The sequence below is a fragment of the Dasypus novemcinctus genome, chromosome 16 (assembly GCF_030445035.2).
Source record: "Dasypus novemcinctus isolate mDasNov1 chromosome 16, mDasNov1.1.hap2, whole genome shotgun sequence".
Classification (NCBI taxonomy): Eukaryota; Metazoa; Chordata; class Mammalia; order Cingulata; family Dasypodidae; genus Dasypus; species Dasypus novemcinctus.
Window position 1 is genome coordinate 74,142,673 of NC_080688.1, and position 27,244 is coordinate 74,169,916.

General features: G+C 45.0%; 1 protein-coding gene and 1 long non-coding RNA gene across 3 annotated transcripts in view; both read right to left on the minus strand.

The window, feature by feature from the left end:
• Window positions 1–8,883: 8,883 nt before the first annotated feature.
• Window positions 8,884–12,397, minus strand: LOC131273695 (uncharacterized). Its single transcript, XR_009180973.2, has 2 exons — window positions 11,148–12,397; window positions 8,884–10,393 (listed from the first exon to the last, which is right to left on the minus strand). It is a non-coding gene; the product is annotated as an uncharacterized lncRNA (long non-coding RNA).
• A 260-nt stretch (window positions 12,398–12,657) lies between these two features.
• Window positions 12,658–27,244, minus strand: part of FECH (ferrochelatase) — a 43,851-nt gene continuing 29,264 nt past the window's right edge. For both annotated transcript variants that reach the window (XM_012522865.3, XM_004452292.5), the window contains 5 exons: window positions 27,016–27,114; window positions 23,997–24,104; window positions 23,480–23,644; window positions 19,933–19,992; window positions 12,658–19,478 (listed from right to left, as the gene is read on the minus strand). In XM_012522865.3, the coding sequence (XP_012378319.1) occupies window positions 19,344–19,478; window positions 19,933–19,992; window positions 23,480–23,644; window positions 23,997–24,104; window positions 27,016–27,114 (567 nt within the window). In that variant the 3' untranslated portion in view covers window positions 12,658–19,343. The remainder of the gene's footprint in view (window positions 19,479–19,932; window positions 19,993–23,479; window positions 23,645–23,996; window positions 24,105–27,015; window positions 27,115–27,244) is intronic.

The window sequence follows — 27,244 nt, forward strand, 5'->3', positions numbered from 1 at the left end:
CTGGAAGAGCCTTTAATCTCTCTGGGGAAGGGGTTTAGATGTAGATCTAGAGATGTAAGCATATGAAAGTAGGTGCCCATGGTAGTGTCTGGAGATCATTGGTTGAGAACCTGCTGCCCATGTACCAGATCCTGGGTTCAATTCTTGGTACCTTCCCCCCTCCCCCCCCCCCCCCCCCCCCCCCCCGCCCTGCCCCAAAATAGTTGCACGCATCCAGGCGATTGAATTAACAATAGAAACCTAGCATAATAAAGACTGAATGAATGGGACCTCCAGGTCTTCAGAAAGGAAAGATCACCTGGGCTTGGCTGAGGGGGAGGATCACCTGGAGGTGCCGGGATTTGGCTGTTCTTTTCAGGAAACATGGGTTTCAGACATTTGGAGGAGGCAGGCAGGATATCGTGGGCCCAGGGACCTGAGTACCTGGGAGAATCCTTCTTGTCCCGCCGTGTGAAGTCAGCCCCAGCAGAAGGCATTCTCTTCACTGCCCCAGCAGCTCTCCTGCAGCTAAGCTGTCCTCCATTCATTGCTCTCCTACAGCCTCGGGGTTTGCCCCCTCCCCAGTGCTCTCCCACTCCCCTGCAGGATGACTTCCCTCCCATCAAGCTAAAGAGAGAGACCCAGGGGCTTAAATCACCACTGGCCCAAATCCCAGCAAGTGCCAGAACCCAGGTGGGGGGCCCTCTGACCTCTCAGTCAGCAGGTGTTAGGAGGCCGGGGGGAGGGGGGTGTAGATGTGATTAGAGACCAGGAGGGACCCCGCTCTGTGCAAGGCCACCTGCCAAAGACAAGGGCACCCAACACTAGAAACCAGGAGTCAATTCACAGTCAGAAAGCGGCTCAAAGAAGGCGGAGACGGGCAACAGAGCTTTGCTCCTGCCTGCTCCGATCTCCCCAGGGACTGATCCCCAAGTGCCAGGGCCTGGAGGAAGGCTCAAACCCAGTGAGGCCAAAGAAAGCTCTTCCTGTCGTCTCTTTCCACATCTACAAACCCCTCCCTGGCTTGAGAAAGCCCTTCCATCCCTGTGAGCGCCTTTCCCTGAGGCTCATTCTCATTTTTCTGGCGGCCAAGCCCCCCACCCCGCTCCCCACACGTCCATCCCCCTTACCCCATCCCTGCCTCACCCCTCAGTCTCAATCTGCTCCCGAGAATTTAGCCTAAAATTCTCAGGTCACTGTCAGGCCCTGCTAAGACCTTCACGTCAAACCCCCAGTCTCTAGGCAGGTGCAGCTACTTTGCTTGACCTTGGAGGGGGAAGGAGGGAGGCGCGGCTCAGAGTTCTACACATCCCTTTCTTTCTTGGAAAAATATCCCTTCCCCCAAGGTGGCAAAATGTTCAAAATGGGTGGATCTGGGTAGAGGTGGTAGGGAGTGGGCAGGGGTATGTTGGGGTTCTCTGCATGGGGTTGGTATTCATTTTTGTGACTGACCTCTAAGTTTCAAAGTATTTTCAAATGAAAGTTTAAAAAGAAAGAAACTCCCTTCTCTCTGCTCAGCCTGGGCCTGAGAACAACACCTCAGGCCGAAGTCTCTGCCTCACGGCCCACCCCACCCCCTCACGGGGCTTGGTTTCCCCTCCTGAGGTAAGGAGTGGACGCTGACCTCTCTCCAAGGACGCCCCCCCCATCCTGTTTATGGGCTTTTTTCCACCATGGCAGCTTATTTGTAGTTGTAAGCTTTCAGCTGCACTCGGCTTGCTCTTTTATGCTGCTGTGGAACATTTCTCATCTCACTAGGGAGTGTAAATGCTCCTCACATGCATTTTTGAAAGACCTTGGAAACCTCTGCATAAATCAGTAGAAGTTCATTTATGGTTTTAGAATATTCTGGATAATTTATTTGGTGTCAGGATCCTGAGCCTGAGCCTTCACTGCCCAGTCTGGGCCCTGCGGAGCTCAGCTGCATTTTCCTTGCATGCTTGTTTGGCTTTGCCCTGAAATGCTCACTAGCCACAAGGAGACCTTTATCATTATTCCAAATAGATTTTTCCCTTTCTAATGACATACGGTTTGGAGGTTTGACACGGAGCCAGTGCTTCTTCCCCTATTGAAAAACTGACAAGTAACAGAGCTCTTCCTCCCAAGCCCTGCAGGCCACTGCTCTCAGGTTTCAGCCTTTGCAGTGGTCCCTCCTGCCCTGCCAGCAGGTAGACCCTCCAGATAAATCCCTGGTATCTTCGTGCTGATCAGGGCGGGCAGGATTCTGAAAATGAAACTGCTCGTGTGTGACACTCAGTAAGAAAGAATATTTTACACCTAACAGTGTGCACTTCTGGCATAATTTGAGCATCCTTAGGGCTGCCTTACCAGAAATGGCTGTTGAAAGTCAGTAGACCGTTTTTAGCATTTCAGCACTTTTAGCGATTTGCACAATGTCCACACCCAGCAGCCCTTTCACATCCTTCCTGGCTATAGACTGAGATTTGGATGCAAGGCGCGCTCTGCCCTTTGCTTTCTCAGTGTTTCCTCTACCACGAATCATGTGATCAAGGCTTAAACGACTGTCCTTTGAGGACAATAAGAATGACACCTTTACTGTCTGCGCCTTATTTTATGGCCTCGTGATCTTGTGCCCTTTGGAGTTCAAAGGTCACATCAGGCAGCAGGCAGGGAGGTTTTTGATGTAACCTCTGAACTCCAGAAAACAAAAGGTTGGAGGCCCACAGCGACAATCCATCTAAAAATGGTCATAGAAAGAATGCAGCTCAATCAGCTCAGAGCATGCAAATCACCCAACATTTTTATGGAGTGCCCTGCTGAATCCAAACTCACAGCCAGAAGAAGGGACACAAACCCCATGATCCCAATCCATAAATCAAAGCTTGAGGAAAGCAAAGAAATGAGTTTACAACCCACTCAGAGGGGAAGGATTTGCACGATGTGATTTATAAATTGGTTTCCTCCCCTCCTGCCGCCTGCTGTCCGCACACAGGCACGCTCACACACACACATCCTGGTCAATACCACGCCACCATCTGAAAACCAAGCATTTTCCTTGCCAGGGACTAAGCCATGGACAGACAGGGCCCACCAAAGGCCAAGTATTTTCTCTCCTTGGCACTGGCATCATCCTCAGAGATCACCTGAAGGTCAGTAGCGCAGGCCACCGGTAAGAAAGACAAGGACTTGTCATACAGGTAAAAGGTTGGCCCTGCAAAGGAGGTCACATTCTGTAGAACAGATGTCACCTCCCATGCCAAGCAGATTAGCCCTCAACCGCCCTGAATACCTGGTACACATACCCCGGGCAAGTCAGACCAATTTCTGACTTGAGAATTATTACTTAAGTAGTTAGGGAGCTGAGTGGGAGGGGCTTCTATTTTCATGACTACTGAAGTTTTATTTAAAAGAAGAAATAGCTATATGTGTTTATCTCGCTTAGCTAGATAAGTCACTGATGCCGGGAAATAGATCTTGAGAACTTTGCCAAGTAAGACTTTGTCCATGAGTTGTCAGAGACAGACCAGTGGAGAGGCAAAATCAGATGTACCTTTTCAGCTGAGATTGGGTTTGCAAATAAAATACGTATCTTCTGTATTGAAACAGAAAACCTGTGCAGGTGCCCCTAAATCCTGATCATAGGCCTTGCATTTGGAAGAAGCACTCCCTGCTTGTTCTTATCAGGCTGCTCCTTTTGTATTAACTCTGCATCAGATTATATTAATAGTTTCAGTGGGAGCAGTGAAGATATTCTGAAGTATGTCTGAACTGTGACTAATAAAATAGGTCCTGAACAGTGGGAGTCCAAAGCAATTTCAGATGAAATAAGAATCCTGGAAATGGGAAACAGACTTGGCCCAGTGGATAGGGTGTCGGCCTACCACAAGGGAGGTCTGCGGTTCAAACCCCGGGCCTCCTTGACCCGTGTGGAGCTGGCCCATGCGCGGTGTTGATGCACGCAAGGAGTGCCGTGACACGCTGGGGTGTCCCCTGCATAGGGGAGCCCAACGCTCAAGGAGTGTGCCCCGTAAGGAGAGCCGCCCAGTGCGAAAGAAGGTACAGCCTGCTCAGGAAAGGCGCCGCACACACGGAGAGCTGACACAACAAGATGACACAACAAAAAAAGAAACACAGATTGATTCCTGTGCTGCTGACAACAACAGAAGTGGACAAAGAAGAACATGCCGCAAATAGACACAGAGAACAGACAACTGGGGGGGGGGGAGGTGGGGAAGGGGAGAGAAATAAATAAAATAAAATATTTTTTAAAAAAAAGAATCCTGGAAAGACTTCCTTGGCCCTAGAGTTGGAAGATCAACTGTGTGTGACCTTGGACAAGCCACTGCACCTGTCTAAGCCTCAGGTTTCTTCATCTCTAAATTCAGTTCCACTGGAGCTTTCTGAGGATCTGCCTTGCACAGGCTCTGGGACAGCCTTTACCTGTCAGATTTAACCCTGCATGATTTCTTGTTTCTAGAAGACCTTCTCTAGAAGCAGGAGAATGGACTAAATCATTCCTTTGCTAACCCTATTCTTTAACTCCAGGATTCTAAACTTGTTTCCTTCACAGAAGTGAAATACAACCCACTGAAAGAAGCACCATTTTCCAAATGATCCTGGAGCAGCAAATAGTATTTTGCAATGTACTGCAAAATCTTCCATGCGCTTATGGAAGGCCAATCTAATAAATATATAGGAACTGTGCTAAAGCTGGTAAAATAGTAAAAAGAAAGAGAAAGAACAATACGAGTTGCCAGAGCCTCCACGTGTTCCTGGACAGTTTCTGCCAGTCTCAGGGGTTGACAGCACAAGGCTGTTGAGGCTCCCAAGGCCAAGGAAATCACCTGTCCAATCACTTCATTTTATACTTTTCATAGTCGCTCAGAGAGGGGCATGCAACCCACTAGAGGTCACGTGGTAGGTGGAGACGTCGGGATTAAAACTCTTTGTTCCTGTAATAAAGGCTCCTGCAGTGAGTGGTTGCTCTGGTCCGGAGCATGTGTGTACATGTCCTGGCAGCTAATCTACAGAGCAAAGCTATGGGCAGGTATTAACCTTCACAGTTTACAGACCTGAGAGGTTAGATTTCTTGCCCAGACTTCACCCTTGATACATGAAAGAGTGGGTCTGGGTTCTAAGTTCAGATTCCAGGCCTGGCTCAGCGCTGAAACACAATCTATGCTTTAACACACAACACTGCCTTCTACGCAAGAGAGGTGAGCCTGCCAGGCTCTGGGAAGTGTGGGTGTGTGTTGGGGGTTTGTGGGGAAGGAAGGAAGAGGTATATAGTGGATTGAATGACGTATCCACATCTTAAGCCCCCAAATCTGTGAGTGTGATCTTACTTGGAAAAAGGGTCATTGCAGCTGTAATTACGGTCAAGCTCCCAAGATGAAATCACCCTGGAGTAGGTGGGCCTTAAATCCAACGTGAGTGGAGACTCTTAATGAGAGACAGACAGCCAGAGAGGCAGCAGGCAGAGATGGGGTGATGCTGCCACAAGCCAAGGCATACCTGCAGCCACCAAGAGCTGAGAGAGGCAGGGAAGAGGTCTCGGGAGGGAGCGCAGCCCCTGCCCAACCTTGATTTTGGACTTCTGGCCTCCTGAACGGTGAGAGAATAAACTTGTTGGCTTTAGCCTCCTTACCTCCACCCCACCATTTGTGATAATTTGTTATGCGGCCTAGGAAACCAAGATAGGCTAGAATAAGGGTGGCCTTTAAGAGTCTCGTGTACCTTCCAGGGGACTGAAGCCCGCTGGAGCCCACCCCATCTCTCTGCTGAGTGGTCATGGATCTCCACCCTAGGCCCAAGGACTGGGTAATTTAGACCTGGTCAGCTAAAGCTATAGGATCTGTAAAAGTGAAATCCCCAAACGTCCAGGGAGAGCAAGAGCTGCATGCGGACACCAGAGGAGTCAGGAGGGAAACCCGCCCCAAGCTGCCCCCAACCAGCGCCTTCCTGCTCTTTGCTGTTTATTAAGCTTCCCATGAGGACCTTTTGGACAATTGTTCCGCTTGTCTTTTGCCTAGAAACCACATTTCTTTCTCTTAGTGAGACTTGGTAATTGAGTCAAGACATTTTCTAGACATAGTCAAAATCTAGATTTTCAAAAATTTTAAAAAAAGTCTAGATTTACCAATGAGCCAGGTCAGTGGGGTGCTGTGAAAAATTTCTTCATTCCAGTGAAGGCTTCCTTTGAATCCCTATCTCTCCCAAATAAAAGTTAAATGTAATCAGATTTGGGAAGCAGCTGTGGCTCAAGCAGTTGAGCTCCCATTTACCGTATGGAGGACCCAGGTTCAATCCCAGGGATATCCTGGTAAAAAAATAAAAAAGGCGACCCAGACCTGCGCAGTGAGGCACAAGGCCCCCACATGGCATGGAGAGGCACCAAAAAGACAATGATGCAACCAGATACGGAAAAAAATGTAAATAGATTTGCAAAACATCCATTTCCATAGAAATTTTAGGAACAGGTCCCTTGTGTAAAGTGGGATCCCTGGTGCCATGGCCCGTTTGCTCATGGGGGCCTCAGGTTATCACGGGCAGGGCGGGAGGAGGGGGCGCTGGATTCCCTTATGAACGGAATCTTACAGCAGGCAGGGCAGCTGGAAGCTCTTCCTCACTGCCCCAAGAGTGTGACCACGGATTGAACGATCCCTCCCTACATCTGTTTTTCCTATCTGCAAGCTGGAAGGATGACCTACCTCCAGTGAAGGCAGGTTTTTCAAGAAATGACAGGAAGCAGATGTGGCTCAACTGATAGAGCATCTGTCTACCATATGGAGGGTCCAAGGTTCGATCCCCAGGGCCTCCTGACCTGTGTGGTAAGCTGGCCTACATGTAATGCTGCCATGCAGAAGGAATGCCGTGCTATGCAGGGGCACCCCCGCGTAGGGGTGCCCCACACGCAAGGAGTGTGCCCTGCAAGGAGAGCCGTGAAAAATGCACAGCCTGCCCAGGAGTGGCGCCGCGCACACGGAGAGCTGACACAGCAAGATGACGCAACAAAAAAGAGACAGTTTCCCAGTTCCACCAGATAATGCAAGCAGACACAGAACGACACAAAGCAAATGGACACAGAGAGCAGACAATGGGGGGGTGATAAATAAATAAATAAAAGAAATGACACCATCATATTTCTTAAATTGTGCGTGGGGAATAAGGATCTTCACTCGAATGTCATCCTTGACACTTCACTCCAGCCTCTCCCAACCTGTCTCAGGTAGGACATGGGTCAGATCCTGCTTTTCTTGTGCTGCTTTGAGGAGTTTGGGGCTGCGTTGCCCTGGGCGATCAGAGGTGACTTGCCTGGGAGCTCAGCCCCCTGGGTCGTGCCTGGCCATTCAAAGAGCTGAAGAGACCAACGAGCCCCCAGCACAGCCAGAGACCTGCCAAAGCACAAGAGCCAGAAGCCCTGCCTTATGTATATCATATTCTTTTGTATTTATTCAATATTTAATAAACCCAATTTTTAAAAAAACTAATAGAGGGCTCATATAAAAAGGAAATAAAAAGTAATGAAAAATTAAAATAAATTTAAAAAATAATAATGGAGTCCCAATCCCCACAAGCAAGTCTTGGAAATACGCAAATACTTACAGGTGCCTACAAAGCAGATAAAAGGAGAATAGAGGTTTTTAAATATAGAAGCTTATGCTGTTTGGGGGATAAAATGAAATCATCATAATAAAAATTCTCTGGGACAATGCTTCCACTTGTGAATCGTGCTGAGAAATAACCACTTTTTCCTTGGAAGTTAGAAAATCCTCGTAGATGTATAGTTAGGGGGATATAAAAGCCCAACTTTGTTCCACATTCAGAATGAAGACTCCTTTTTCCTCCATCCTCCAACTCCCCCCAATCTTCAGGTACATGCGTGTCCATACACATACACACACACAATGAACCAAGAAAGGAAGGAAAAGAGATCAGTAATGAGAGAGTCCACTAATGGATTGGCTTAAGTATGGAACAACACCCGTCACTGTTCTAGAAAATAATCAATCAAGCACTTAATTTTAAACATAAAAGTAAGCTGCCAGGAGACTGTTAATAGATAACCAAATAAATAAACAGTTGTAGGTGGGATTTGAAACCTGGTCAAATTTCTCTCTCCACCAAGCTCAGAGCCCCATGCGAACAAAGGGCCTCTCCAGCTTGGCACTTGATTTCACACTGTTTCAAAGTGGGAAATCTCCTTTCAGCCAATATCCCTTCTCAGCGGGCATGTCACTTCGGGGAATTGTCCTTTGTGCGTCTTCCATAAATTTTATAACCCTGCTACTTTAAAATATTGATGGGCAACTTGGCCTTGACCCAGGCCCACAGTAGGTTAGCGTGGACATGAAAACCTTCAGAAAAGCAGTAACAGGAAGGAACAAGTCCCTGCTGACCTTTCTTAAAGGGACAGCTGTGTCAGTGCAGTGGTTACCTGGGCTGGAGGCCTGCCTGGCTTTGATGGAGAGCTCTGCCCTCTGGAAGCCAGCTCAGAACTGGGAGGGGGCGGGGATGCTGGACAGACACAGACAAAATTCAAGTACCGACAGACACAGAAAGGGCCAGTGGAAGCCACACAGAAGGCCCAAGACTTTCTCACCCAAAACTCAACATTCTCGCAGTATTCAAACTCTACAAGTTTATTGAAGAAGACGATCAACAGCTCTCCAGTTTGTCTTTTCTAGCTCTACTTGTGTTCTTTTCAGGACAAATAACCAAGGTATAAGGCAGGGAGGAACCCAAGGAGCTGGACGGAGATCGGTCCCTAATTCTTGGAATCTCTGGAATGCTGTGAGCTTCTAGCAGGATACCCTTTCTGCCCTCATGCTCTCTTCACAATACTTCCAGAAAACAACACATGGCAACCCCATCCCTGGAATGAAGTCATTGCTGAGAACAATACAGTGATGACCTGCTGACCAAATTAATAGCACAAGTTAGTAAAAGCTACCATTTATTGGGTCCCAGTGTGTGTGTATGCATATATATATATATATGTACACGCATATCAGGCATTATACTAAAAGCATTATACATGCATCTCGTTAAATCCTTTAAAAGAAAAAATATTGCAAGAATATCCTTTGGGGGGAAAAAAAAGACTATCCTTTGATCCAGCAAATCCACTTCCAGGAATTTCTTCCCATGGAAACAATCAAGGATATATCTAAAGATTTTTGTGTACAAGGGCGTTTATCAAATTATTGTTTAGTAATGAACAAAAAAGGAAACAATAATAAAGTTCCAGTAATCGAGAGGTAAACGAATTGTAATATACATCCATATGATATACTTGGCAGCCATTTAAAATTATGTTTTAAAAGAACTTAAAGGAGAAAAAAAAAAGAGCACAGGGAACCATCTCAGTGCCTACCCAGGGCCTCCCTGTGAGCATCAAACCACCTTGCAAGTGCCTCATCCCCTCCACAGCAGACGTCAGGCACCCAGGCTCCCTGTTGAAGTGATCACATCTTCATTCCAGTCCTCCCAGGAGGACTTCTTTAAGTACCCCTGGTTCAAACCACGAAGGCCCACGAAGCCTGGCCATACCAGGTGTTCCCATATTGAAAGGGAATCTTCTGGTGTGACACCACAGGCGAGGCCCTGAGGTAGGTTCTGAGATGGTTCTGTGTGTTCTCTTCTGGGATTTAGAACCTGGCACATTGCAGGACCTTGATAAATACTCCCTGATGGAACAGAGGTAAAAGAAGGACAAGGTGGGGAGGCGGGGACAGCTTCCATTAGGAAATGTTCTAACCTGGATCCTAATTCCCAAGAAATCAAGAGAAAGGAGCTATAGGAAGGATGAGTTCATTGAAACTCGAAAAAGCCACTCTGTACAGCCTTGCTGCCAGGAGAGTGCCAGCTGGTTCCTCCTGTCCCAGGATCACTTTCCCTCTCAAGAGAGTGCCAAGTTTGGTTGACAACCACAGAGTCCCTCCTCACTATCCAAGGAAGAAAGCTCTGAAGGAGACCCCAAGTGGGGTGGTGCGGGAGACCATTTCGGAAGAAAAGTATTACATTCTGAGATCCATCACTCATTTAACAGAGTGGCCCCAAGGGCAGTGACAGGCCTCTCTGGAGAAGGGATGCCCTTGGCCACAGGTCACGGATGTGTGCTCCAAGCGCTCTATGTCCACTGCTGGGGATGTAGCTCCAACTGTTACATCTGAAGTTCAGAAAGCTTTCTGCCTCCCTCTTCCTCAAGCTTTCCCCCAGGTAGTGCTTAAAAGTTCCTGAATTTGCCTCTGCTCAAAAAGAGGTGGGGGGTGGGGCAGGGGAGAACATTCCAGAACGTACGGTAAACCAGGTCTCAGACAAGGAACGGAGTCAGCACTGTGCTGCAGCTGGCTTGTGCTGGCTCACGATTTCGACGGTATCTCTTCCCACCTCCACTTTTGGTGACTTTGTGTTGATAGCTTGGACTTGGCCATCGTGGGAGTGTTTATTCCTTGAAAATCAGCAAAGACTACAAATTAGGGCCCTTTTCTCAGAGAGCCAGTTGTTAAACATTTACCAATGGACACAGTCTCAGATACAGTGGATAGTCTCAGAAATAGAAATCCATACATAGAAATGAAGGCCAACCTCTCCACCACCACCCCACCTGGCTTCGAGGAAGATTACACCTGCACAGACCACGGCGGGCCATGAGGGTTGTTTTTATGTGAGAGCATATTATTCAGAAAAGTGCTGCATTATTTATAAACCTTTCCAATTTGCCTCCTGTCTACTCTCCTTGAGATCTCTTGTTTCCTTATGCTGTATTCTCTTCAGTGTCAAAGCCAGACCATCTAACATACCTTTAATTTCTAAACCTGATGGGTCCAAATGATGATTAAAACAAGACAAGCGAGGTCTGCGCGGGGGTAGAAGAGTGGCGGGTGTGCCACAGAGGTGACCATCCCCTTCCCAGACAACTCAACCGTCCTGCCCATCGAGACTCCCCTCAGGTGAAAGCCCAGGCTTGTGGGTCTCCGCCCTCCCGGAGGCCACCTCCACTGGAGCTTTATCAGCTAATCTGCTCTTTCTACACTTGAGGGCGACTCAGCTGGGAGTGAAATGTGATCAGGAGATAATACGGTCCAGATGGTGCTAATGCAGAGAGAAATAACAGGCAGAAACATTTGCTGTGCATATCCTGAGTCTGGGGGAATCCATTTACATTTTTTTTTCAGACGCAACTGGAACCAAGCTATACATACCCTCAAGATGCTCCCGCGTGTTCCCCAGCTGCAGAGCAATGCCTGGTGGCGCTCCGGAGGAGGCATTCAGCTCTCAAGGAGGTAATGCAGGCTAACCTTTTCGATTGGAGACCGCCAACGCTCATCGTGATACTTGGCCTCCAGGGGATACGGAGGGGATCAGGCATAAAACCCCGAAGATATTACTAGCTCCTGAGGATCAAGGGATTGTGACAAAGGATAACACAGTGACTGGAAACAAAAGAAAGCATCAGAAGCGCAGGTTTGAAGGGGAGCTAAGAGGTGGCAGGAGCAGAGGGCTGAGGGAGGCAAGGGTGGGGAGTGCCTGGAGAGTAGCTGTCTCTATTTCGGTCACATTCTGGGGGAAGGGAAGAGGTTGGGATTCATCGCTTGGCAGTTTTTTCTTTCTGTCACGTTATCATCATGCAAGATGCAAATAAACCACTGGTCTGAGGGCCGGCCTTGAGAAAAGCTCGCTTTGCTGCAGGAAAAACGGGAAAACTGGAGGCAGGAGGCGGTGGGACCCATGAGGACAGGGCACCGTGGGCAGAAGCCAGCTCTGGACCTGGCGCCCCCACCTCACACCCTCCCTGTCCTGAGCAGCCACTGCCGTAGAGGAAGGAAGCAACCTGCGCTCCTCTGAGCAAGCGCCAACATCTGCGTGACCTCTTCACCCCTGGCAGCGTTCTAGGGCCGGGGGAGAAGGGGAACAAAACCCACTTGTCAGACCTTTTGCCGGAAAGCTCTTCTCCCATCTAGCCCTCTGGCTGGAACTGTTAATCCAGGAGAGCTGCACATTCACTGTTTGGGCATTCTTCTAAGATAATAGGCCCACGGGTTTTGTGATCGTTGGACTCTTACTAAGAAGTTGGCCCAGTGGTTAGGGCGTCCGTCTACCACATGGGAGGTCCGCGGTTCAAACCCCCGCCCTCCTTGACCCGTGTGGAGCTGGCCCATGTGCAGTGCTGATGTGCACAGGGAGTGCCGTGCCACGCAGGGGTGTCCCTGCGTAGGGGAGCCCCACACGCAAGGAGTGCATGCCGTAAGGAGAGCCGCCCAGCGTGAAAGAAAGTGCAGCCTGCCAAGAACGGCGCTGCACACACGGAGAGCTGACACAGCAAGATGATGCAACAAAAAGAAACACAGATTCCCGTGCTGCTGACAACAGAAGCGGACAAAGAAGATGCAGCAAATAGACACAGAGAACAGACAACCGGGGTCGGGGGGGAAGGGGAGAGAAATAAATAAATCTTTAGGAAAAATAAAATAAATAAAACAGTCATTGCAAGGTCAAGATCTCTTATCTTGGATAGCTTTCATTTTAAATAGTTATATATATATATACACACACACACATACACGCGCATACACAAACACACACATCTGCATAATGAACCTGGGGAAATATACAAGCTTGCAATCCATATGTACCATTTCCATCACCCCAGAAAGTTCCCTTTAAGTCAGTGGTGTTCACCAATCAGCTCTCTGAAAAAATAATCTATGCATATTTGTTTGAATGTATGTTTATTATAAGTTTTACCGATATAAGAGATGTGGCAAACACAGTTTACAAATAATAATAAAATATACAAAATTATCACTTCCATAGATTTGACTGTTTCTCAGACAATGCTTTCATTGGTATTCATCAAACTTCTGAATCCTTAGCCATCCTATGGTTGGAAATGATGAACAACTGTTGTTCTGACATGAATGTTGGTTGAAGATTTTATTTGCATTAATAAGTAAAACAAACATGAAACATTTTTGTATGTTGAAACTTCACTAGGCTAAATCAGATAACAGTTTTGAAATAACAGAAGATATTTCCTCCAGTTTTTGTGTCACTCACCATCTCACTGGCTACAGGCACAAGAAGTTTTAATCTGCTTTAACATTTTTCAATCACTTCTTAAGTCTAGATAAAGAAAACAATAAATCAAGTCCTGACTTGCAGTGTTTGCTGATTTCCATGACATAAATACTCCCACAACTGCTGATTTCAAGTCATCAATGAGATGTCACCAAATGCAAAATCAGACAGGTGCAGTTGCATAGCATCATATGGCATTTCCAACATATACATAAAATGGATATAAATAACCTCTAGAACCCAAATAATAAAATATAGTAAAATAATTAGGAAGTGATAAGTTTTGAATATGTGTTACCTTTTTGAAAATAGAATTCAATTGTCTTCTATGTCCGCTTATATTCTTATCAGCGGCACCAGGAATCTGTGTTTCTTTTTGTTGCGTCATCTTGTTGTGTCAGCTCTCCGTGTGTGCAGCACCATTCCTGGGCAGGCTGCACTTTCTTTCGTGCTGGGCACCTCTCCTTACAGGGCACACTCCTTGCGCATGCGGCTCCCCTATGCAGGGGACACCCCTGCATGGCACGGCACTCCTTGCGCGCATCAGCACTGCACCTGGGCCAGCTCCACATGGGTCTGGAGGCCCATGGGTTTGAACCCTGGACCTCCCATGTGGTAGGCAGAGGCTCTATCCATTCAGCCAAGTCCACTTCCCAAGTTATCTAAATTTAAACGATAGCTGTGTTTAACCACCAGAAAATTTAACAATGGGCTCACAAGCTAGCATACCCCTGCTTGTCTGCATATGCAGTCAATCCCAAATACATATACAAAGAAAAGGTAAACACACGGAATACTTAATTAACTCTCATGGTAAGCTTTTTCTATTATTTCGTCACACCTCAGGAAAGTAAGGCATTAACCCCTAGCCCAGGCGAGACTGGAAGCACTGGTCGGCGTGTCCCCATTTCAGGAACAGGCTGGCTGAAAAGTGGGGGGCTAGAAACAAAACTCTCAGAACGACAGCTATCAAACCAACAGCAACAGGATCCAGATCCCTGCTCAAGGGCTGGTAAAGGCTCAAGCCAGGCTTTTTTCCAAAAATGTTTTTAATTTCAACATCCATCTTAATGGCATACCGTATTCTAATTTAGCAATAGTCCTTGTTATAGTAAAAATGGAAACTAATGATTTCAGCTAAAAACAACGAAGCCAATACTAAGCAAATATATTGTGAGATGCTGATGATCACGGAATGCATTTGTTTTCCACTTCCTTTTCCCTGTGGAAAGGCATAATAGGATTACCACACTGAAAGCAAAAGCATTTCTTCCTCTCCTGGGACCCTAGAATATCATGACTATGTCCTCAAGAGAGCAACCACTTCCCAAGCTCCTCCAAGACTCGTCACACAGGGCTGGCTGGTCGGGCTGGCAGGCACCACCCACTACTGCTCATTGTATCAATTCTATTCAACAAATATGGCAGCATCTACTTTTTTCTCTTGAGCACTGATGGCTACCCATCACTCAGCTCTGCATACTCTATGCTTTTTGAAATAAGCTGATTTTGAGACGCAGTGTGACTGTTAAAGCAAAGGTCAAAGAATAGCAAAAAAATTTAAAAGATTTCAAAGTATCTTAAAAAAAATAGGTGTAATAATATTGGCATTTTCGGGACATTGGAATTGTCCTGAATGATGCTGCAGTAATGGATAATGTAAATGACAATCCTCACTTAGTGGCAATATTCCAATGTGTTCATCAATTGTAACAAATGTACCCACACTAATGAAGGATGTTGTTAAGGTGGGAAAGTGTGGGAGGGGCATATGGGAACTCCCTACATTTTTTTATGTGACATTTATGTAATCTAAGTATCTTTCGAAAAAATATTTAAAAAAAAAAAGGCTTCAAGTGTCACCACTTGAATTAAGTAGGAATGCAAGAAGAAAAGCACATTTGAACCTTCAACACAATTTAGGACATGATTAATTTTACCTGGCAATGAGTCAGGTGGAATTCAAGTTTCCTGAGCCTTCCCAATGTTCAGTTTCCTTAATCTGTTTAACATACACACCCTGAAACCTTAAGACGTTAGTTCCTACAAAGTGAAAGTTGAGTATCATGGAAAGCCCACTGGACTGAGAGAAGTTACTGAAGTGACTTGTTACAAACGAGTCTCAGTTATTAGGCAACCAGAGCCAAACTCCTGTGGGCAGCAGTTATCAAGCCTTTCTGGGGCAGGCCCTTGATTAAGTGGTTTCAATTTTATAATTTTTAGAAATTTGCTTTTGTCCTTCTCTGAAGACTCCCCTTTGTCTGCTATCACAAATACACTAAGACATGAGTTTGGTTTAAACAGGAACTTATTGGCTCATGGTTTTTAGGCCGGATGTCCAGGTAGCAGCTAGATGTCCAGACGCAAGGCTGGCTTTCTCCCCCAAGGCTGCAGCACGCTGATGCTGGCTGCAGGCAATCCTGGGGGTTCCTAAGCTTTCCTGTGGGGGCACATTACCTTCTCCCTGCTCTTCCAGCTTCCGACGACGTCCAACTTCAGGCTCCTCCAGCAACCGCATTAAGATCCACCTCAGCTGGGCCGCACTTTAACTAGAAACAACACCCTCAAGAGGTCCTATTTACAATGGGCCCGCACCCACGATGAAGAACCTGTCTACATCAGGGTACATAATTAAAGTTGCCACAACCATCTTACTGTTAAGAACTGCGAACCTAAAGAAACCTTAATTTAGGGCACTGGTTCCCGTGTAGGTTCAGAATTTTCTTTTTCCGGTTTGTGACATCACGGCGAATTTTCCCTTTCTCCCTAATGTTGGGAAGCACGCTCCTGCCCATCTTCCGAGTTCTGACACAGGTTTTTCCAGCTTGGTGAAGAGCTTGGGGTACTACGGATGTGATGGGGCCGCCTGGTGTATGCACCTCCTGCCCTCCAGCTATGGCTACTTAAAGTGACCTCTTCACACCCCTCCCTGCCCCAGAGCTAGACCCAAAGCACAGCAGAGCTCCCCTAAAGAACGCAGGAGCACAGCGCTGTCTACACCCTGGGCAGGGGGGAGCTCTTCCTGCCACCTCATCTTGGTGGTGGGGGCAGCAGCCGGATCCTGTCGTCCACACTGTCCTAGGAACATACTTCGGATGAAAACAATAGCATCCAACAGAGGACATGCTCCCTCTTACACACCTTGAATTGGGGCTTCTAGAATTACAATTGATTTTAGCCAAAAGGTGGAAAAGCCATGGTGGCTCCTTGAATTAAACAGACCATTTATGAGAAGAAAATAGCTGAGGAAAAAATATGAAGTAACATTATTCTAAGTGATGTATCCCACCAAATCTGTGTATTTTCTCCACAAAGAAAACTAAAAATCTATTTTTAAGATCAGCTGAAAATATCAGTGGGCATATTCTTTAGGACTGGTAAAATAATATATCTTCTGACAGGCTGTTTGGGCAACTTGTAACCTAAAAATTCACTTTCTTTTATACTTGCATAATCATCATCCAAATAATTTCAGCCATAAAGAAAAATTTGATGGGATCCTAAAGAAATGTTACACATTATGCCAATGTGAGTTACTTGAGCAAGGATGTACACTCTAAGGTTTTATCAGAAAAAGTCATGTGGTTTTTTTGCCATTTTTTAGTCACTGCCACCACTACGTCGCAAATACAAATTTAGAGGACTGTGAACAATGAGTTCGTTTCTCCAGATAGGAAGCAAATTTTCTTCTGAGTGTGAAATTTCTTTTAAGTTTAAAAAAGCAAAGATTTCACTAAGGTATCTTCTTCAGAAGCGCTCCTTCTTCGTGGCTATACATACGGGACCTGTAATAGCCCTGCAAGCTAAACTGCTTCATCACCAGTCTTGCAAGCCTTCTGTGTAAGGAATTGATTTAAGCCAGGACTGTACATGAGCACAGCTCGGAGAAACTGCCAGCAGTTCATTGCTAATTGCCAGGGCAGACATTTGTATTTCCAAATTTAACAAACAGGATAACAATTCTCAAAGACTATTAACTCCGAAAAGAGCAATCAGTGGTTTTGACCTATCAAGTGCTACCGTCACGCATGAGCCTTAACTGTCAGCGCTAGTGCCGGAAGGTTACACTTCTTAGAGCACCAAATGCTGTGGGTGTGGGCAGTGATCCCAATAAACCCCACTTTGCTGTTCAGGACAAAGGCCAGTCTGGTCCCAACTCAGTCAAGAATATTACTCCAGACGGCCAGCTCAGAAGTTTCCTTAGTAAACGAGGGGCGTCAGACACCCGAGCAAGAGCTCCCAAATTGGAGTTTTCTACAGCTCCTTAAGATATATAGTCACACCATAAAGCAGAAGAAGGGAAGGAGAATGCCTGTGAGCACAACCTGCTTCCAGCCCACTCACTGTCCCTGGAAACTCACTTCACTGGGGTCAGTCTCTCAAAGTCTACTTTGAACCTAATGCCCAAAGAGCTGAAGGAAAACTCTTAACAACCATCTACACCTTATATCTTTCTCTGGAAATGCAATCTACTAATAGAAAAGCAAATTTGGAGGAAAAAAAATGTAGATGCTACTCAAATTGCAGGTCTTTACCAGTGTAGGAAAACTATTAACTGAACCGGATGGTATGTTTCTTTCCATGTATTACGAAGTAAACTCATTTTTGATAGTTTGATTATTGACTAATTTTGACTATTAACAGCAAGAATCAAACTGCGTAAAACCTTCAGGACGTCATAATGTTTGTTAACATAGCAAATCCTGACACAGAAGTCTGATGTAGCCTCTAACATTCCCACTTTCTGAACTGGCTTTAAAAAAATCAAAGAAACACTCTTTTATTAGTAATCGAAGAAAATGTGGCATTGGTGTGGATAAAGTGGCCATAGTGGCTGCTGGGTGTGGGGAATGGGAGGAAGAGATGAGATGTGGAAGCGTTTTCGGGACTTGGAGTTGTCCTGGGTGATGCTGCAGGGACAGTTACTGGACATTTTATGTCCTCCCATGGCCCACTGGGTGGACTGTGGGAGAGTGTGGGCTATGGTGTGGACCATTGACCAAACGGTGCAGCGGTGCTCAGAGATGTATTCACCAAATGCAATGAATGTCTCATGATGATGGAAGAGATTGTTGCTATGGGGGGAGGAGGGGTGGGGAGTATATGGAGACCTCATAGTTTTTTAATGTAATATTAAAAAAATAAATAAAGACAAAAAAAAAAAAAGAAACACTCTCTTGAAGAACAAAGTCTTAGGGCTTAGAAAACAGAGAAAGTGATCATTACAAATTCTTTATAGAACCAGCAGAGATTTTTTTAAATCTATTTAAATACAAATATGGAAATCATATTCTGAATGGACATTTTTTACAGTTTTACACTCACAGATTCAAAGTTACAATGGCCTTAAAAATATCCACCATAAAAGACTGGCATAAAGTATAATTACACAATAGTTGGTATATTCAAATGGTTATTCTTCTTTTCTGTTTTTCAGATAACAAGTTTTTCCTATAACATGATATAATTTCTATAACAAAAACTATAAATTAAGAAAGAAGTTAAGATTACAAGGCATAGTTGACTTCCTAAAACAACTCAAGCAAATATGCAAGCAGGAGTGGTGCTTGCAATAAAGCAGCTGCTGGAGGGAAGGCCTGCCGGGGTCCTGGGAGATTTCAAGAGGAAGCTTGTCATGAGCATTTTGTCCTTGCTGTCGCAGGCGCCCAGCAAGGCATGTGTGATAGGCATGGATTTCCACACTTTGATGAGCTTTGTGTGCCCAGGAAATGTCAAAGCACTTTTGGAATCTGCATTTTGTCTGGTTTTAATGGTGAGAAAAGCGAGGTTCACAAAAAAGTACCAAAGCAGCCACTGTCGACAACCAAACCTCACTGGCATTCTGGCAACCCAGGGGCTGAGGGATAGATCAGGCAATCCTCCTTTTTCAAATTACACTTCATATATTCAAATATGTTCATTTTAGGAACAACTACATGTGAACAACACTGCAAGCAGATCTCATGCACGCTGGCAGCGCATAGACGATCCTCTCCCAATCTTTTCAGGTTTTGAGGCAATGAACCAAAATCTATACTGAAAATACATGTAAACCCACATTTAAAACCCACACTTTTAAACAGCCTCGTGGACACTCCAAACTTGTAACTTCACCCAGAGAGAGGAAATATAAAAGTTTACGGTCTAGATGTATAAAAATATAAATCCCTCAAAAAGGAATACAGAGTCCATTCCCGGAGGAGTCATAGGCTGTCCGCTAATAACCTCACTCCTTTATCTCTAAACAAAGGCTTCTTCCCCCTCGAGGGTCTCCGGTCGGTGGGGCCTGGGCCTAATCCCGCAGGATGCTCCCGGGGGGGTCACAGCTGCTGGTTGGTGAAGAAGGATTTTGTCTCCCGGCAGACGGGGTTTACGCAGAGCGGGCAGCGCAGAGTCAACTGCGTGGAGCAGCGCTCGTTGGACTGCATATGCGAGCGCACCAGGTCAGCCAGGGCCTGCAAGACAGACGGCGAGGGGGGGGGCTGAGGCAGGGGCGGGGCCGAGGCAGCCGTCCACCCCGGCCGAGGCTGCACGCCCGCCCACGTGTCCCGTGCCCTGACCACTGCGGGGTGGGTTTCTTTTCATTTGAATTGTGAAGCCTTTGAGTCGAATTCTACAAAACCTTCCTTCCCTGAGAATGTTCGGCTTACAGAAAGTGAAAACAGGGGTTTTAGAACATAAACGCCTTTTCTCTGAAAAGCAGATTTTAAATGAGACATAGTACGGGTGGATAGAAATAAAATTGGGGCTATCTGAAAAGAGTAAGAGCACATGGAATTCGATTTTATTGCTGTAATTAATTGGAACTCAAAAAGTTCTAATATATGAGAAAACCAATATTCTGTAAGAGTTTCTCAGAGGAGTACTTTCTAGTATGTTCTACTAAAATGGTTTTAACGGTACAGATACCTTAGAGAACAATGGATTTCCATTAAGAGATTCCGCTCTTCTGATGTTTTCGACTCCACACTGATTCAAATGAAAAAAGGAGGAAAAACACATTTTATTTTGCTTCTTTTTTTAAGAGACTGATTGCTACAGAAAAATAAACACAACTCCAAGTCTAACTTCAAAAGTGTTTACTGACAGCTCAGAAATAAAAATAACCACAGGACACCCTGGCATATGTGTTGATTTTCATCTGTTATCATAAATTGCTCTTCAGCCCTGACATCCTTCTGCTAGCCCATTATTTTCCCACCTGAGGTTTGTTCTCAAATCATTTTCTTTTCCTGTCCTAAACAGAAATTCTGTGCATTTTAAGCCTTAACTCTATCCCCACCCCAACCCCTGGTAACCTGTATTCTAGATTCTGACTCTATCCAAATCACTTTTGAAGTTATATTTGATGGAATTCTCAAGTAATTTAAATCTGCTTACCATTTTCTTTTCTTTTTTATTGTGGTAAAAATATATATAACATAAAACAAGCCATTTGAACCAATTTGAAGTGTACAATTAGTGGCACTAATTACCTTCACAATGCTGTACAATCATCACTGCTATTTCCATTTTTTAAAAATTCTTTCTAATGAATACTTATATAGATTCTACCTAAGCAGAAGGTCACTTTTATTAAGTAAATTTTCATACTTTTTTCTGTTCCCAAGTGCCAAAACGTAGTAAATTTATCTATGGACTCTAAAATGTATATTGAACCTAGAATGGATCCAAGAGAGAACTGAATTTTCAAATATATTTTTTACATAGAAAAGTCTTTAAAGGCAAAACAAAACATAGTTTTACTACCACCCTCACTCACGTCTCCAAAAATATCCAGGTGATTATCCCCCAAATAACTGAGAAATACCTAATTAGATTTACTGAAGCAGGTAGGTGCTTCTCTTTCCCTTTCCTGCTGATAGTTCCGGTGCTTTATTTTTAAATCTGCACTAACATCAAGGGCCTGGCATGGGGGAAGACAGCTGAGATTCAGCAAACATGTACTTCTCAACTTAAAAAGAAACTGCGTTCTAAACTACACGTAAAAGTCAGAAAGAGCAGGACAGCCAAGGGCATGAGCAGACCCAGCTGATGGGAGAGTTCTGGACGTCTCACTGGAGGGCAACCCAGTAAAATGTGCATGCCCTTCACCTAGACAGCCCATTTCCAGGAACTTAGCCTAAGAAAATAATTAGAAAAGTGCAAAAAGGAAAGGATATATATAACAGAATGGTTTAAGAGTGTGGAAAATAAGAAACATCTTAAATATACATTAATCAGGGATTTTAAAAACTAGCATTAATATTTATTGATTTTTTTTTCTTTTAAGAAAGAAAAAAACAGGCTTAAAAAATAGCATGAATAAAATACCACTTTGTTCAAGGTACAGGGAAATATTTTTATTTAAAAGAAAGACACAAACATTTAGAAGTACTTATAAATAAGTACTTATTTATGTCAAATAAGTACTTATTTATATCAATAAGTACTTATTTATATCAAAATATGAACAGATGTTACTAATCTTTGAAGGGAAAGATGATGAGTGAGCTCTAGTCTCATAATTACATTATACCTCTCTAACCTCTCTGAACTCCATTATTTTTATTATTAAAAATAATAACACTATTTCTATTTTGGGGGAAAAATGGAAACTACTTTTTAAAGAAAGTTAGTGGGGGGGTGGGGGGGTGGGGTTGAATGGGACCTCACATATATATTTTTAATGTAATATTATTACAAAGTCAATAAAAATAAAAAATAAAAAAATAAAAATAATACAGAAAAAAAAATAAAGTTAGTTGTTTTAAACTCAGTACATTCTCTCATCAAAGTAATAAAATAAATTGCAGCTAGTTGGTTTTCTTTACCCTCTATTTGGACAAATTTTACTGGTCACTAATAATCATTTTGATTATTAAGAAATAACCTGGGAAGCATATTTGGCTCAAGAGAGCGTCTGCCTACCACATGGGAGGTCCAGGGTTCAAACCCAGGGCCTCCTGACCCATGTAATAAGCTGACCCATGCGCAGTGCTGATTCGTGCAAGGAGTGCACCTAGTAAGGAGAGCCACCCTGCATGAAAAAAGCACAGCCCGCCCAGGAGTGGTGCCGCACACCACGCACACCACGCACCACGCACACACGGAGCGCTGACACAGCAAGATGACACAACAAAAAGAGACACAGATTCCCAGTGCCGCTGACAAGAATCCAAGCAGACACAGAAGAATACACAGCGAATGGACACAGAGAGCAGACAAATGGGGGGAAGGGGAGGACGGGGAAGGGGAGGGAAATAAAATAAATAAATAAGTAAATCAAAAAAAAAAAAAGAAAGAAAGAACCTGAGCTTAGTAATACAACTGAATGTGAAATGTCATTGTTTTCCAACTACATTTTCACTTAAGTCTTTTTAGCAAGGTCACAATTAGCCAAGGTCATGGGGGAGATAAATGAGGCATCATTAAATGAAACCCACAGACAATCTTACAAACTTCATTTTAGCCACAAACCCTTTGCAGAACTGCTGACGAGTGGTTTCGGTACTCCCTATCTTCATTGACATTAGACTGATGACCAGAGTGTACACGTATATACAAAAACCTGGGGGCTGGTGGCTGGCTGAGGTTCTCCCCCCCCCCATTCTCTACCCCACCCTGCACCTGCCACCCTGTCTGGAGAGGGTGAGGTGTTCTCCATAGAATCCCTCATGGGACAGCAGGCCAGGAGTTCTGGCAGGAGATGAGATGGGGAAAGGCATTCCTGGGCTTCTTGGGCCCATGTTTCCACAATCCCGCAGAAGCAGGCTATACGCTGGACTCAGGTCCAGGCTGGCCCTCAGAAGCCCTGAGCGGTGAACAATAGTTTTTCTCCATCCTGAATGACAATTCACATACATCTTACATTATAAGACACTAAGGGTGGTTTTGTCATTTCAATAATCAGATTGATCACAACGCAGTAGCAAACAGCTCAGTAAGAGAGTGCATAAAAGAGGTCAAGGAAATGACAAGAAAGGCAGCTTCCCTGCTCATTCCAGGCTCTTCTCTTAAATGATGATGACTACTGTATACCAAGAAACCCAGAGAGTAAGAGTGTAGTAGCCCCAAATAAATGAACCACCAGGGGAAGAAATGGAAGTATGGGGCAATAAAATGTTTCCTGCAGAATGGTGAGAGCACAATTATTTTTTTCTTAAGGAAATGTAGTTTCTATTACTTTTAAGTAAAACAGTAACAAACTAAGCAAAACAGCATTGCCGTGGTGGGAGCCATGGTTTAATGAAGCCATAAAAGGAAGTTCCCGCTGCTGACGTGGAACTAGCGTGATGTGTTCGGTCTCTTCCTCAGACAAGCCTTATTCAGAACAACAAAGATTGCCAGATAGGGCACGTGCAAACAAACAGACTGAAAGACAGTTCTGAATGATATGATTAAATTACTGCAGAGGTTTCCTCTGAAAACAAGTCAACAAGTCACAGTGTGATTTTAAACCAGAGCAAGCATTTACCTCTTTTGCTAAAATTTGAGAGTATTCGATATCCAGTTCATACAGAGTTTCGATGTGATCGCTGGTAAACGCTATCGGAACCAGAAGGATATTCCTCCTCCCCCTGGCACAGAGCCCTTTGATGGTCTCATCTGTCTGAGGTCCCAACCAGGGCATCGGGCCAACCTAGGAGAAAGGAGGAAACACATGTCCATGAGGCCCTTCCACTGTGTCTGCCGTCCCAACACTCGCTGTCCACTGAGGGCCAGGGCCACCCCCAACACCTGCTTTCATGGGTTTTGGTATTTCCACTTCTAAGCTCGAAGCCTTCTACACATTAGCAGAATATAAATAACATAAAAGACTTTAAATCAGTGGAAATCAGTAGACCCTCGACTTCTCTTCCATCAAACTTGCTTGCAGAGTTCTTTCTGCCCAATCTCTGTGAAAGGGCCCAATCTAATTGTTTTATTACTAAGCCCTAAAAAAGGCTTTCTCAGGAGAGCTGACCGCCTGCAAACGAATGGAAGCCACCTACCTTGGACTGCCAAACCAGCCGGTAAGGGTTGGAGTAGCCCAGCTTATCCATGACTCTCTGGACTGTGGCGCCCACCTCCTGAGGATAGGGGTCCCCTCGGTTGACCACCTGCAGCAGGGACACCACGGGGGTTCAGGCTCGCTCTGGGAAGGGCTCCTAGAGCCTCGGCCCGTGGGGGAAGGCGGTGTGCGCCCTGGACCTGAGCTCATCCCCCAAACCTCCTCAGATCCATCTCTCCACCGGCAGAAGCACGCTGCACTCAAGGATCGCGAAGGTTCCTGATGAAATAAAGAAGTCTATGCCCCAAATTAGTCACAGAGAATGACAAGGTAAAACTATTAGAGGGGGTTCTTTCTTTCTCCTCTCTGAAATAAGGAAATGACACAAGAAAAGCTAAGCGGAAAGAGTCAACACGGGATAGGAATTGCTATCCTAGTAATCACATGAGTGGATGATTTAAAAACAGGAATTAAAATAGTGGCGGATGGAAAATGCAGAGAAGTATTGGGTCAGTGAGGTGCAGGTAAACAGAAGGGATGTAATGCCAGCAGAATGAGAGAGGAGCGAAGAAGCCACACAGGGGTTCAGGTTACAGGCTCCCCAAGTATGCGCCTCGTACCTTCTAATTCTTTTTCTCCCCGCACTTTTCCTACAACAATGGACTGTAGGCAAACGACCTGTGCGCGGGAAATGTTTGACAGAGGCCCCTGACAGTCACACCTGTTGGCTAATACCTTTGAAAAAGGTCAAGGTGTATTTTACTTAACTGCCTTAAAATTTAGCTGTGTACTGACATCTCAGCTCCCTTACCCTGCTTTATTTCTTTCCAAGGCATCTATCACCTTCTAACATACCAGATCATCTTCTTAAATATTATGCCCCCCAATCTCTGAGGGTAAAAACTTTTGTCAGCTTTGTTCATTCTTATATCCTAAGCACTTAGAAAGCCGTATCTGGCATCACAGAGCAGGTGCTCAACAAATACTGTTGAACTAAAATACTGGCAGGCTATGTTAAGATATTCCTAAAAGTTAGTTAAAAAGCCGTCAGGGGCATCAATGTGGAAGGAATGAGGGAAGCGGAAGGGCGCAGCCACGACTGCTGCTGGCAAGCTCCCCCAAGGGACACTGTGGCCAGCAGGCAAGAGCCCAGGTGCAGCAAGGGGGCTGGACAGTCTCAAAGAATCTCCCCCAGCGTATTTTTAGGTGCAAAGGGGAAAACAGAAACCTTACAACGGTAAGTCCTGCAGACACCACCTTGCCACGTGGTCCAGGGTCATATCACCCCTTCTAAGGCACGCTGCTATCGGGTGCCCCAGACAAGGTGCACCACGCAGGGTGCGGTATCTCCATGGGCTCTTCCCAGCCACGCCCACCCTCAGCCCACCACGAGGAAACCGCAAACTCCAGGGGAGGGATGTTCTACAAAATAACACTTCAAAAATGCCTTGGTCTTCAAAGTCAAGTGAAGGATGAGGGACTGTCACAGACTGGAGACTAAGGAGATGGGACAACTAAAATGGAGCCTGGAAGAGAAAAAGGACTTCAGTGGGAAAACATAGTAAGTGCTGAATCCAGTCGGGCGCTGAGCTGCTAGCATCGCACCTGCATCCACTTCTTAGTTCTGCTGATTACACTCTGGCCATGTGACCAGTTCACATTAGGGGAAGTTGGATGAAGGGTATACGGGAACTCTGTACTATATTTGCAATTTTCCTGTTAAACCTAAAATTATTTCAAAATTAAAAGTTTGTTTAAAAAAAAAAGTACAGGAAAAGAAGAGTGTGGTAGATCAGTTTTCTTGCTGGACATTCACATTATTTTCTTATCCCATGACCTGATGGCATCTCTGGGTCCCACACGGGACCCACAGGGAGGGAAAAAACCTGGCAGAGCACACTCAGCCTGAGAGGAGGAAAGGAAGTGCGGCCAAGGGGGAGATGAGGGGGCAGCACCTGGGACTGTTCAGGAAAAACGTGTGTCCTCACTTCCTGGTTTAAGGGCTTCCCTCTGGCACCTCAGCCAGACTCTTTACACAGGGCAGTTATCAAAAGAGGACGGGGTGGGGGCATGGATGTGCGATCTGCGTGACATCAAAAAGTAGAATACGTACCTGTTAACACAAAACACGCAGGCTTTCAGAATGGAGAAATTTATCTCCAGGGCCACCTACTGCCCAAACGGTGACCACTTGGTGGAGCTGGAGGAGGGGCAAAGCTGCAAGGGCTTGACACTGATGGCCACCAGATGGCAGTAGAGACCACTTGGAAGATTTGCCCCAGACTTCATGAACCCTGGAGCTAAGAATCTTAATAACACCCAAGAAAATGTAATCCATCTCTAGGCTTTGAAAAACACTAAAAGATGATGAAACTGGCTGCTTATTCCAAGCACTTCTATAGATCATACAGCATGCTAGCTTGATCATTCTTACTTCCAAAATCACAAGCACTATGGCACAGATTGCACTAATTAAATGTACAACCAAATATAATATGATAAACTAAGGAGAAGTCAAATCGAAACATGACACACTCTATACGCATGTGAACTAAATGTGGTTCCTTGTCTAGTAAATTATAAACTATAATTGCTTCCTGGAATTCAGAGAACCCCTATTAAGTCTTTTTTGAGGACAAAAAAAAATGGGATTGAATGGAGGCCCTTCAGTTCAACACACTGAAACACTAGGCTGAACTTTTTCAACAGGGGAGTCAAAAGCAGTCTTCTTTCAACTGTCCCACTTATTAAAATTTCATAGATACGAGTATCTCTTCAAGCTTTTTTAATGGGTTTATTAAGCTAACATCTATGTATAACATTATAATATGAAATGACTGTTACTAGGTTTCAAGAGGTCAATCTAGTTAAATTTGTAACAAGTTAAGGCTGGGATTTTACAATTCCTCCTTACATTGGTGCTCAGGATGTTATGGAAGCTGCGTCCATTACACACATTTAGAAAATGAAACAACCCAATCCCCTAGTACTAAGTCATCCAACAAAACATTCTTACTTACCGACATTGGCAGTGAGTGAGCAGAAAAAAGAATGACCACTTCGCTTCTCTTCTCCAGTGGAAAATGGTCCAGCTCTTTCAGAACATGGTCTGCAAAGCACTGCAGGGATACCAAGAGAGGAGGACGAAGAAGAAATGGGAAGAAGGAAACGGAAGGAAGAGAGTACTTTTAAAGTAGGAGCTACACCAAAAATCTCAGAGCAATCCTCAAAAAAAGGGAACTCTTTTTT